The sequence below is a fragment of the Bactrocera dorsalis genome, chromosome 3, assembly GCF_023373825.1.
Source record: "Bactrocera dorsalis isolate Fly_Bdor chromosome 3, ASM2337382v1, whole genome shotgun sequence".
Lineage (NCBI taxonomy): Eukaryota > Metazoa > Arthropoda > Insecta > Diptera > Tephritidae > Bactrocera > Bactrocera dorsalis.
In genome coordinates, this window is record NC_064305.1 from 67614533 (window position 1) to 67628168 (window position 13636).

Here is a 13636-nt window from a genome sequence, read left to right on the forward strand (position 1 = left end):
CCCTTTCATCAACGAAAGACTTACTTCCTGAACAATCGACATTTTCGACACAAATTTTGGTCAGCGGTGAGCCCAATTTATAGCTCAATGGGTATGTAAACAAGCAAAATTACGGCATTTGGAACGATGAGCAACCTGAAGAGATTCAAGAACTGTCATTTCATTCAGAAAAAATAATAGACATTATAGACCAAATAATCTACCTAAATTTTTCCAAACTTACAGACCCCATGAAATAAATTCATATACTCGTATAAGAGACCAATTAAAAGAAAATTTACAACGCATATACAATTTTATATTTATTATATATTTAAATCACCATTTAGCAATATATTTATACACACATATTTGTACATATATTTGCCTTTTATTGCTTACATACCACAAATATTCTCCTTCTACGGAGTTAACTTAACATAAGCCTATTTTCGGTTATAAGATAAAATTTTGGCAATAAGATATTTAAGAAAAATCGCAAAAATTTTATAACTACATTTTTTGCATCAAATTATATAAGAATATAAGAAGTATATACAGGTATACCTACATTAATATGTATATACATATGTCATTTGCAGCGCTTAATGAGAGAGCAAATTTTAATTATTATTTATTTTAGGCTTTAAAGTCGTCATTTTAAAACTATTCCATGTAAATTAAGCTTATATACATATACCATATATAATACTATACATATATATGTATGTATATATATAAATGATATATGTACAATATCAATATCTTAAATAACTACCCAATTGGATGGATTATGATCACAATGAATTAAATATGAAATTAAAAACGAGACTAAATTAAGTGGCCCAAGGCATTTCAAGGATACAGAGTATTCGAAAACAAAAAAAAAAACAAAGCATATACTATACAACACTCTTCGTGTACATGCTGCATCCACAATAACACCGTCTATCTAATAGCCAAATATATATATACAAAATCCACGATTTAAAACTGAAGCTCAGCAATTAGGGGTATAGTTATAGGCGTTTCGACTTGCTGCGGCCACCTTTAAGCATCAAGCTGGACCAATTACAGTAGGGCATTTCGAAAGCTAGCGAGAACACCACCGAGGCTAAGTAAATAATAACAACAAATCCAGATGTCACTACGCACTGCAAAATAGAGAGAGAAAGAGGATTATAATAAGAGAAAAATAAGAATAAATTAAAGAGAGAAAGGGAATTAAAAGCAAAGCCAATAATGGCAGATAAGAGGTATGCGCTAAGGATAACTGTAAAGGTATTAGTAATTTTTTAAAACTTTCCAATGTTAGTACCTCTATTTAACTGAAAGCTCACTGAAAGTTCTTAGACTTGAAAATTTTATTCCTACGCAATCTAGTTATAATTTTTTAATGCTTCGAACTTGTTTTTTTTTTTTGGCCTGCAGCTGTGGGTCGCCAAGAACACGAAACTTGCAAGGTTCCAAGTGCAGATAGTTCGCTATGCACTTTGTCCTTCCATTAGATACGTGTGCGCCCTTGCCTCCGTTGTCCACCCTAAGGTCTCGAGTTGCAGGAGCTTTTCGCTGAAACAACATCTTCCATGCGAACGACATGGTCTAACCAGCGCAATCGTTGAATTTTTATGACCTTAACTATATCCATGTTGCTGTTAAACTCATACAGGTCGTGGTTCCATAATCTTCGATATTCATTGCTCACGCGGACGGCTTCAAAGTTCTTTTGCGAGAAACAGTTCTCTAGATTGCTCCAATTTCTTTTTAAACTAAAACGTACGGAACCAAACAAGGTTAGATCCCCGAAAATACAGTACTTGGCTGGATAAAAGACGGGTCAATTGCGATAATGTAGTTGTGGGATTTGCTCCAATTGCTTTCTTACCTCAGGTCGTCATCATCCAACTTTCTATGGCGCAGAATGCCTTGTACTGGAAATGGTAAACTCTCACATGTCTTACTTTCATACTCGGAAATTAAATGATACTCAGAAAGGGTTGAATTCCTAATATCTGGAACTTGATAATTCTGACTAAACAAAATTTTGTTCGACATATTATTAAGGCATTCAATTATGTTCTTTTTTATTAAGAGACCTAATTCCCTTCGACAACATAAACACTCAAGATCAAATTTGGCCCGGACTGGTTTACATAAACTGCACGTAGTAAACCAAAAGCTTCCAAACAGACTCTATTTGAGAAATGCATGGTTATCAAACTTCACACGAACATAAAAAAAGTTGCACCAATCTAAGGAAAAATATTTATGGTGTATTTTACAGTCCGGGTCAATTTTGACTGAATGGTATTTCAAAGACTTTTTGTAATTAAATTTCCATTTAATGCGTCTAGGCTCAACGTGACGCCTAAATATGAAACTAACTCCGTATTGATGCCAGACATTAAACTTATTTACTCACCATCATCAGCGGATCCGCATTAGTACTCGCATTCGTCAAGCTAAAGAAGAACGCTATGACGAAGGGATTCAACAAATAAATGCCATAAGTGACCCGATTGATGTGCTGGAACACCTTGGCTTCCAAAATGCGCGACCACCAAACGCCACGTCCGGTCGCGCTGCCCACAATCATCCAACAAACGCTTAGCGAGAAAAGCAAACGTCCAACAATGAAGAGAGTAATCGCCGAAAATACGGACATATCACGTTTGATTGTCGAATAGATGCAGGTAAAGAATATGAAAATAGCTAAATTCCAAAAGCATTTCTCCTTCAACTCGCTGATGTCGATCTGTGATTGTCGCTGCAGCAGATACCAGGCGGTAACGGCGCCTAGTACATATGGCAAAATGCGTACGAAGGGACTGATGTAGATATCCGTGCCAGTGGCAAGTACAGAGTCAAAGGAGAGTTGAAATTTGGTATCCAATCCAATGGAGTAACTCCAAGCAATGGTGCCAACTAAAATGGCCGCCGTAAAACCCTTGACCAAGCGTGGGTTTCTGTAACAAATATACAACACATTAGCTTACGAATGTAAAACAACAAAACAATAACTCACTTGGCATAGGTGAAGAGTAGTATTGTCGCCAACACATAATATTGCATCTCACATGCCAATGACCAGGTCCAATTAAGGCACATGTCATTGTGATCGAACAGATTCTGTATGAAGATCAAATTGCGCCACCAATATTGCGTGCATTTCTCATCGAAACGCTCGCTAATATGGTAAACTGATACGTCGGCGATGTAGGCGAAAAATAAGTCCACTGTGCCCATCATCACCAAGTATAGCGGGCCGAGTCTGAAAAAAATGGTAAATACAAATTAATTTAATTTAATTTTTAAAGACATTAATAACTCTGAAATGTACACAATATACCCCTAGAAATTGGGTCATGTATCTTCAGAAAGCGTATGGACTAATTGGTTAGGTTAGTTTAGTCTGGCAGGCTGATGAGCTATGAGGATTTTTTTCAGGCTGTCTGTCACATTTACTTCCTGGCTTATCTAAAATATAACGTTAAGTAGGAAACCCGTGGTTTATAAAAATGGCCAAACCTAACTACCTCACTTCTATGGAACCGATGCCTTATATTTGACCTTTCCGACAAAGCAAACAGATTCTACCTTTTAGGCAACGTTTTCGGACTTTGACGACAGTGGAAACCATTTTTGGCAGTCAACTTTTCTCGAACTTTCGAGACCTTAAACACCTTCATATAATTTCAGTGAGTTTCTCTTCCATTTGTGGTGTGATCCCTTCTATGAAACATGAATTTTTATAGAGTGTAAACTGTAGATATTTGACCTATACAGATATGCTAACTTAGTAGAGTATTCGATTTCAGAAAGTTTAACCGAAATTGTAATTTATAAGCTTTTCTTAATCGTCACAGTGAGGAATAATATGGGAGATGTAAATTTTACCTCGAACGGCCCAACAAAGCTCTAAGGGCGTATGTATATAACTGGCTTTCATAAAGCGTTTGTTGAACTGCTGTAAGGAACTTAATGGAAGTCATCTACAGTATTTTGATTTGATCGAGATATTTAAATATAGTGCATTTTTTTTTCAAATTAATTTGGACACATAGGCCATACATACCTCAGATAGCGATGGAAGAGCAACTTGAAGAAGTATTTCACATTTTGCAGAAGATTATTGGCACGGATCGTCTCCATCTGTTTGGTGTTTCGTATAAAGTTGTAAGCCTGCAGGAAACCACTAAAATAGCACAAAATTTCAGTTATTTACAGAATCCTTTAAAACTTCATTTAACACTGACCTTATAGTGAAGAAGACATCCACCAAGAGCGGAGCCGAACTGACATATTGAAAGAAAATCCGTTCCGCATATGAAATCAAGAAGGCCTTATTGTTCACCGTGAAGTACATATACCAGAATACATGGAAAGCTGCGAGCCACATTGCACAAACCGAACGCAAACCATTTATAACGGGAATCTCACGCTTACCATTTTCCCTCACCGTAAACATTTTATCATAATTGTCCAAGACGTCAAAGCATTTAACATAGTCACGTAAATTCGAGTGCGCGCTGTAATCAGTAGAAGCTGCAGCTGAATTCGGCGGTTCCTTGCTGTCTTTAGTAGGTAGCAACTGCTGTGCAACATCAACCGAACTTCCTTGCGAAACCTGCGACGAGTTCTGCTCTCTCTTCGCCTCCACAACTGGTTTCACGCGCAGAAATGCCGCAACTAAGAGCATTAAGCTTGTGAATGCCAGAAATACAGACATCATTTTGAATGTGCGTTTCTCGAAGAAACTCTTATTCAACTTGAGATCCTTCACATAAACCAACTGTGGTCGAATATCGTAGATGTCATTCTCAATGAAGAGGCCTCGTTCCAAGTACGCGCGCGTCAATTCTTCGATTTCATGCGATGCACAAACGCTGGGCAAACAGAGTCCGACGTGAATGATTTCCTCCGACATCATTTTGATCTCCACCTGCCAGGGAGAATGATGACGCAAATAGACCACACGATAGTCCACATCGAAGGGTGCACGTTCGGTGATGATGGCATAATGCATAATACGTTGATAATTCTTTGAGAGTGTAATGGCGACGGGGTTCTTGACAGCGCCACAAGCTTCACGGCTTCCCAGCCAAAAGTTCTGACCAAATACAAAGCCGGAAGGTTTGGTTGCCGAAGCGTCGAGCACTGGAAAATAGTAAGAGTTGGTTGTTGAGGGTAAAATTGAAGAATCATTATTACGTAATACATTATAAGGCTTACTTTAATTACATCGCAACAGAATACTAGGAAAAGCGATCAGATCCCTGCTTTGAAAGCAATAGGCTTCCTTCTCGAACTAATCAAATGTAGCGATCGTAATATATAAAAAATGTCTTCCATAAACTGGAGAGAGGTCGTTGATGGTAAACGTAAGACACAAGTCTCCACCGCGGACACAAACTCTGGTTTGAGTCTTATTTAAGAAATAAGAAATATCTATGAACTCAGAACCTCCGGTATCGGTTTTATAGACACAAATGTCAATAGAATTTTGCTTTCAGTAGTGGACAATGCTAAGGAGCCTTTAGTAATAAGGAACATCTAAACAAATGCTTAAAAATCTTTCGGAAGCTCATTTGTGTCGAAGAGCATAGACTTACGGAATAAGTTATAGATGGCTTCAATTGACAAAGAATTCATCCAACTTATGGAATCCGTCAATTACATGAATTAATGGCTTTTTAATTTCTGTAGATCAATAAGGACTTGAGTCTAAACTCTTCAAATCAAAAGGTCTCCGGATTATTCGTAAAAATTAGTGCATGGCACTGAGGTTTGTGCGAACTGAGATTACACCTTCCATGACCACTATTTGCTTTTTGTATAAAAGCTTATAGGAACTATCGGAATTTAGGTGGAAATCGGCTTTAGCCGGATTTGAAAAAGAATATCATTGATCCTCCGTACTGACAGGATCTCGCCCATCCGCCATACCTCCTAATACAAGTATATTTCTTACATAAAAAAGCATATAAAATCTGTCAGTCGTTCAACTCCGACACCTTTAGACCCTTTCATTAGTCTGATAATGCCAAGGCGCCAGATCAATATATAAATATTTGGAAAAGGCTGGTTAGCCAATTTTCTCTGAAATAGATGTTTTTTGTGCCTCATTTTTAGCATTTATAGCTAATTCACTATACGGATAGAATGAAGGAGTAGTCATTACAACTTATCCTCAAGGCTTTTAGTACAAGATTTTTGTAATTTACACGTAGAGTTTCCAAACGACATTTCTATATTTGTTTGGCAACTGAAAATTGAATCAACGATCACTCAATTGCAACCCATATGGGACTCACCTTTCATGGCCCACGGCTCCTTGCGCAGTATCCCTTGTTGGATGTGTCTCATTTGTCGACTGCAAACTGTATTCACATTGCTGCCATTCGCCATGCTCGCCAAGCCGAAAATAACCGAAGTGCGTCGCAGATATTCGTACAACTCGTAATCCTTATCTCGAAAGTTCATATCCAATTCGTCTTCATACTCATCGTAACGGTAAGTGCTGGCGTTCAAAGATCGCGTTAACGCTATATCCTCTGGAAATGCTTTATCGCTGGCATTTATATTGTTGTTGTAGGCATGTGATGTTGTTGAACTTCTGGTACTGTTCACGTTTGCATAGTAAACGGAATTATTATGTTGTGCAACAACAACAAGTGGCAAGCAGACAAAAATGCAACAAGTAAAGATTAGAAAGATTTGTTGCATTGCGCTGCTCTTCGATCTCCGCGCGTTGGGGGCCATCTTTGTGTTTGTACACTGTCCAGGAAGTTAATAACTCTGTAAGGATAATACAAATATTGTGTTAATGTTTTGCAATATTTAAAAAAAGGAATTTAAGTTATTTTATATGATAACTATCCCTGAAAACACAACCTTTTCTAGAGTTCCCTATCTATACGGTTGAAGATCCAAAATAGAAATGTTCTTACGCTTGCATTTCACTGCCTTTTATTTGTAAGAAATACGCTTAAGCTCCCCTTCGCACACAAAGTAGAAAAAGAACAATAATAACGCCATTCTACTGAGCATCATTAGTGACTCGTATGTGTCACAAGTTCTCGTGACAGCTTACAGTCATTGATAAATCGGTCGATTGCAAAAGAAATGTATATTTGTATGGTGTACTATATTAAGTTTTACAACTACATACATTGTGACAAAAAAGGACCAGGAAATAGATTCCCGGTGTAAATGATATTTCGAAAAATATTTTGCTAAGTTGTTGGGCTGTCCTTAATTATTATGCCAAAGATAGAGCGACCTTTCAACCAGTTTGTTTACAGCAGCTGCTGAAGTCGATACACCTCAGCAGTGCGTAGCGATTTTTACGATGGATAAAAAAATCGAACAAAGGTTTTGACTCAAATTTTGAGTACGGAATCATTGTGAATGTTGGAAAAGGCTTATGTTGATTCAGTTTTATCAAAAACACAAGCCTACTAGTGGTACAAAGCCTTCAAAGACGGTCGACATATCGTTGAATATATGCCTCGTTCTGGACGGCCTTCGATCTCTTCAACTGATGAAAATATTAAAACAGGATATGATGTTTGAAAATCGTCTGGCAAATGTTAGCGAAATGGCAAGAGAGCTCGAAATCTCTCGCGAGTCCATTCGAATGATTTTGGTGAATATTTCGAGTATGAAAAGCGTTCTTGATCGACTCGTCTCGATAAAGCTGAATTTTTTTTTCAAAAAGAATACCGTAAAGTTCTCTTTGGACATGCTCGACATGCGAATTCCGATCCCACATTCATGGAGACCATTACAACTGCCTATGAGACATGGATATATGAGTTTGACATGCAAACAAGTGTACATTAATCGGAATGGTTGGAAAAACGAACCGAAACCAAAAAAAGAACTCCAAAGCCACAAAAGTTAAGGTGATGCTCGTTGTTTTCTCGTGGTTTGGTGCAACATGAATTTGTTCCAGAGGGACAGTCGATCAATAAGGAGTTCTATTTGACCATATTGAAGCGTTTGCGTAAGAACATCCATCGAAAAGGTCCAGTATTGTGGAAAAAGAATTCATGGACTTTACTCGACGATAACGCATCATCCCATCGAGCCGAGATTGTGACCGAATTTAAAGCCAAAAACGCAATGAATACCATACGTCAACTAGCGTATTCACCAGATTTGGCTCCGTCAGATTTTTTCTTGTTCCTCAAACTGAAATTGCCGCTCCATGGAACTCATTTTACGTCGATCGAAGAAATAAAACAAAATTCCCTGAAGGAGCTGAAGGCTATCCCAAAAAGTGCTATGAAAAGTGTTTCGAGGACTGGGAAAATCGTTGGCATATGTATATTACATCCGGTTGGGGACTTTGAAATCGGCAAAATAAATATTGATGAATAGTTAAATATTTTGCGTTTTATTTACAATTTCCGGGTACTTTTTTGCCTTAATGTATATTCTTTCTTCAAATCTGTGACAAGTCACATGAACTAATCATCTTTGGGGGCTTGTATCCATTGTTGGGTAATTGTCAAATATCAAGCAATTATTGTTGACACAATGCATAGTAGAACTTAGTAGAATAGAATTACGCGAAGTGTGGAGAAGGCGTCAAAACCAACGCATAAATCTTTATGAAGGGTGTCAAAATTATAAATAAACCTATGTACATACTATATATGCACGTACTTAAAGTAAATGAATTGCTGTGAACTATATTTCATATTCAAACCGTAAGTCAACTTAACAGTATACGACTCATTCCTATTAAGCTCCCGAAATTTCGGGATTGTAAAAGTTTAATTTTTTATCCCGAAATTTTTTCGGCATTTGTTTTCCACCGAAATTGTGATTAAAAAATATTATGTAATTCAATGAAATTAATAGTCCCGAAAATTTCGGGATTGTATAGTATACTTTTGTATCCCGAATTTTTTCGTGTCTTAGTTTCTTCTTATAATGTGATTAAAAAAATATGATACAACTCAATTAAATTAATAATCCCGAAATTTCGGGATTGTAAAAATTTCATTACGGAATCCAGATTTTATGCTAATTTTTATATACTGATTAGGAATTAAACTTATCAAAATTTCGTTAAAACTTAATAATCAGGTTTGTCGCATAATTATGTAATTTACTTTGGGGCTTCTATAATCTTTGATTTGAAAAGACGCAGAATACACTTTGATCATTATAATGTACTTAAATCCAATCCAAACAAAGTTTAGTAATACTAAGGCACAATGAGGAAGAACTAAATCACTTCTAACAAATTCTTAAGAATATACCATAGGAACGGAGAATAGTCACAGTGCCGATGTTACCGGTGAAATGTGTACAAAGTCAATGAGATCGTTGTCTTTCATCATGACCAAACTCATACGACCTCCATGGAAACTATTAAGAGCTTTTTGAAATTTTTTTTAAGAATCGATACCTTGCATTCTTCAAGCCAAATACGAGGTATGACAATTAAGTAATGAGACTGATTCCATAAAAACCGTGCATTTGAAAATTATTCTACAACTCTGCCATCCCCTTCAAAGTAGTCCCCTTGAGCAGCTATACAGCGATTCCAGCGCGTTTTCCTTGCTTCGTAACATATCTGGAACGCTGCGACTGGGAGGACCGCGAGTGCCCTCGCCACGGCCGCCTAGATGTCCGTAATCGACTCAAAATGGGTTCCTTTGACCACCGATTTTGTTTTAGGAAACAAAAAAAGTCACAGGGTGATATGTCGAGGAAATAAGGCGGCTATTGCAACACGGCCATCCCTTTAGAGGCCAAATACTGGGACACGCTGAGGGCGGTGTGGCACGGCGCGTTGTCGTGATGAAGGATCCAGTTACGAGCGATGTCTGGGCGCACCCTGTTGACACGTTTTCGCAATCTTTCGAGTACTTGGCAATAGTAGACTTGATTCACAGTTTTCCCCGGTGGAACGAATTCTTTGTGGACGATTCCACGGCTATCAAAAAACGCAATAATCATCGTTTTCACCTTCGACTTGCTCATGCGAGCTTTTTCCGGGCGGGGGGCGCGCGGAGACTCCATTGTGAGCATGGACTCGACTAAAAGCTCTATCACCATACACTCTTACAATTTCAGGTTACGTTTTCGAAGCTGTTTCGCCCAATCTGGCGCAAAATTTTATCGCGACGCGTTGCTCTTGATTTCGTTTTTCCATTTTCGTGACGAGCACTACAAACACACGTCTACTCAACTTGTACTCGTATACTAAAACAGTCACTTTGGTTGTCCAAGCTTGGAGTTTGCTATATGAAACCCAGAGTTAAAGTATGGAGAAGAACACAAAGCTCCACCTTTTGATTATCTTCCTACGAAAATGCAGACTAATATATAGTAAATCTTTCATATAGCGTTAAGGTCTATGCGAAAAATTATGTTTAAATTATATAAAGTGTGATCCAATTAGAGATACTTTTTTCAATAGCCTGTTTTGACAGATCACCCGTGTGTCATGTCAAGTTACCATGTTATTTTTGTTCACTATTGTTTGTCATTTCATTATGGAAAGACTTTATTTCAATTTCATTACGAAAATTCACTGTCTGTAAAGAATGTGTTGCGCGCGCTGTGCTCAACTTATGGTCAATATGATCGGCTTACTGAGCATGCATCACCCATCTTGAGACCCAGTAGTCATTGTTGGATAATATTCGACAGAATAGACCACTTCCAGCACGCAGTGAGGAAAATGTAGCAGCCGTAGCTGAGAGTGTACACGAAGACCATGAAGAGTCCATTCGACGCCTTTCGCAACAAACTCGGAATTACGTGTGGAATGACTTGGCTCATTTTATGTCGAGATCTTAAATTGAAAGCGTACAAAATACAGCTTATGCAATAACTGAAGCCACTCGACTTTCAAAAGTGACTAAGCTTCTCTCAATGGGCTCTTAAAGAAGCTCCGACATTTCGAGCAAATTTTATTCAGCAATGAGGCACATTTCTGGCTCAATGGATATGTAAACAAGAAAAACTGCCACATTTGAGACGAAGAGCAACCTGAAGAGATTCAAGAGCTGCCATATCTTCAAGAAAAAGCCGGTGAAATCATCGGTATATATTTCTTCAAACATGATGCAGGTGAGGACGTAACCGTGAATAGCGACCGTTATCGCGTCGACCGACCGACCGATTGTTTGATGCCTGAAATTGAAGCTCGTGATGCCGGCGACTTTTGGTTTCAATCAGACGGCGCCACTTCGCACACATCGCAACAATCAATGGATTTATTAAGAGAATACTTCGGTGAGCAGATAATTTCACAGTTTGGACCGGTCAATTGGCCACCAAGATCGTGTTATAACACACCGTTAGACTTTTTCCGGTGGGAGATGGATAAAGTCTAAAGTCAATGCGGACAATCCAGCTTCGATTCAGCAATGACATCGGTTCAGGCATTGGAGCATTCGCCAGTTGCCAATCGAAATATGGACTCAATGAAAGAACCATCTGTGACTTAGATACGGCCAACATTTGAAAGAGATAATCGTAAAAAAATAAATGTCAAGGAATGACATTTCAAATGATTAACATTCTCCCATAAAGTTGAAGTTATGAAATGGTTAAGCTTCGCCTTCCTTCGCCAGTATATGCATTTGTGCATGTAACACATTAAAGCTTATAGCAAAATGTCAAATTTAACCATTGTACTACATACATGAATTCGTTCATATATACTCGTACATACATATTTACAGTTGTTAGACCTTGCTTGTCAATCATTCTTGCATTGACATTGACAATGAAAACCGCACAAATGGCTTTACCGCAAATTTACATAAAAACGAGAGAGTATGTAAAAAACATGTACAGATATTATTTAAATGTACATATGTATGTATGTATATATTTATGCACTCGTTAACAGTTTTATTGTTCTTTAAGCGTCACAATTTCATTGTGCTTTTGGCAAAATTAACCACACAGCATTGCATAATTCTGCACATCGATTAAACAAAGCAAAATGATTTTTTATGACAGCAACAACAACAAAACAATTCGTCACATATATATGTATATATACTTTTGTGTGTATGTATGTATATATACACATGAAACTGCAAAGTAATCTTGCATAAAAGGAAAACCTTGTGTATTGACTTTGGTGATTGAGGCAAAAAAGCTTAATAACCTCCCAAAGGCGAGTTAATTTTTTTGCCATTTGCCTTATGCAATTAATGTTTTACACGCACTTGTTCATTGATGTATACACGTGTGCGATTTCGTCTAAAAAGCAACATCAAAGTATTTTATTAAAGCTTTTTCGCACTCAATCGCTTTTCAATGCTGCATGGCGCAGGCGCTCGGCGCTGCTTGTAGCAGACGCCAGCAATAATGTTAAGGTAGCAGACTCTGGTAACAATGTTGAAGAAGTCAAAAAGATTTGTGTGTTTGAAATGTAATTTTAATTTTTTCTATAATAATGACATTTAGCATTAAAGAGAGATGAGATGGGTTTTTATGGTAGAAAATCAATTCCAAGTTGATTTGTAACAAAGTTCAATAACTTTGATTCAGCTTTCTTCGTAGCAAAAACATTTAATTGGCACGCTAGCGAGTGGGGAGCTCATAAAACACCTTGAACCTTTCTTACTTTCCATTGAGTCAAGTGTAGTACTTTCATAAGATCTTAGAAAACATTTATAAGGCACATGTGGTATAGACTTATGTGGTCTTCTCCTCAGTTTAACCATTGGGTTCATATTGAAAACTCTAAGCTGACTCACCCAAAATAACTTTTTTAGGAAGAGCATACGATAGTAACAACTTCTAAGTATATACATATGAGAGTCGTTTGAAAGTTTAGAGATTGAAACATTTGTTTTATAAAAAGTGAGAAGGAAATTATATTTTTAAATGGTCTAATTAATTTTCTAAAAAAAAAAACTTGGTTCTAGTCCTCAAGCAATATTTTTCACACATTTCGTTTAATAGATCTTGGTTAAGTAATCGGTGTAGAAGTTGAGTCTGAAAAATGCCAGCTATGGATTTGTAACATTATATTCCGAAAGCACTTAATAGATCCCATTGAGATCGTATGGGTTTGGTCATAATGAAAAACAACGATTTCATTTACTTCGTACACATTTCGACATTATGACTTTTCTTCATTCTTATGGTATATTCTTAAGAATATCTACAAATTTATTAAAAACTGAATAAGTTTTGCCGGTTTGCACTTTGGCATTACTACGAGTAAACTTTGTTTGGATCGTCAAATAATTATTTGAATTGTGTGACAGTCTCTCTTAACTCCTTTACTTTCATTCTTCTTTTAGTTACATATCTTATAAAGTCTAATAAAGAGAAATCCATTATTATCCAACAGACTGGTTTAAAATCTCTATTTCGCCTTATATAAAGACGATCGGAAGATAAAATTTCGTACTACAAAATTTTGCAGACAGTTTTATTACTGAGCCAAGATATTGTTTGAGCACGCGTCAATGATGGACACTGGCATAGAGAAGATTTATATTTTTTCTTGTTTCTTCGATAAAAGCGTTTACAAGGTACATCAAACTCTGGCAGCCTATTCTGTAACTCAATTCAAAATTACTCGAATTCGGATTTTGTATATTCTGTAACTCCATTTTCGGATTTTCAAGCCCATTTTCGGATAAAATATTCGATAGCTTTT

The 13636-nt window shown here is 37.1% G+C and overlaps 1 protein-coding gene across 1 annotated transcript in view; it reads right to left on the reverse strand.

Moving 5' to 3' along the window:
* Positions 1-276: 276 nt before the first annotated feature.
* LOC105228937 (nose resistant to fluoxetine protein 6) overlaps positions 277-13636 on the reverse strand; it is a 40829-nt gene continuing 27469 nt past the window's right edge. The window contains exons 2-7 of the mRNA XM_011208958.4: positions 6294-6777; positions 4236-5136; positions 4055-4174; positions 3005-3250; positions 2402-2945; positions 277-1133 (exon numbers count right to left, since the gene is read on the reverse strand). Coding sequence (XP_011207260.2) covers positions 999-1133; positions 2402-2945; positions 3005-3250; positions 4055-4174; positions 4236-5136; positions 6294-6741 — 2394 coding nt within the window. The 5' untranslated portion in view covers positions 6742-6777 and the 3' untranslated portion in view covers positions 277-998. The remainder of the gene's footprint in view (positions 1134-2401; positions 2946-3004; positions 3251-4054; positions 4175-4235; positions 5137-6293; positions 6778-13636) is intronic.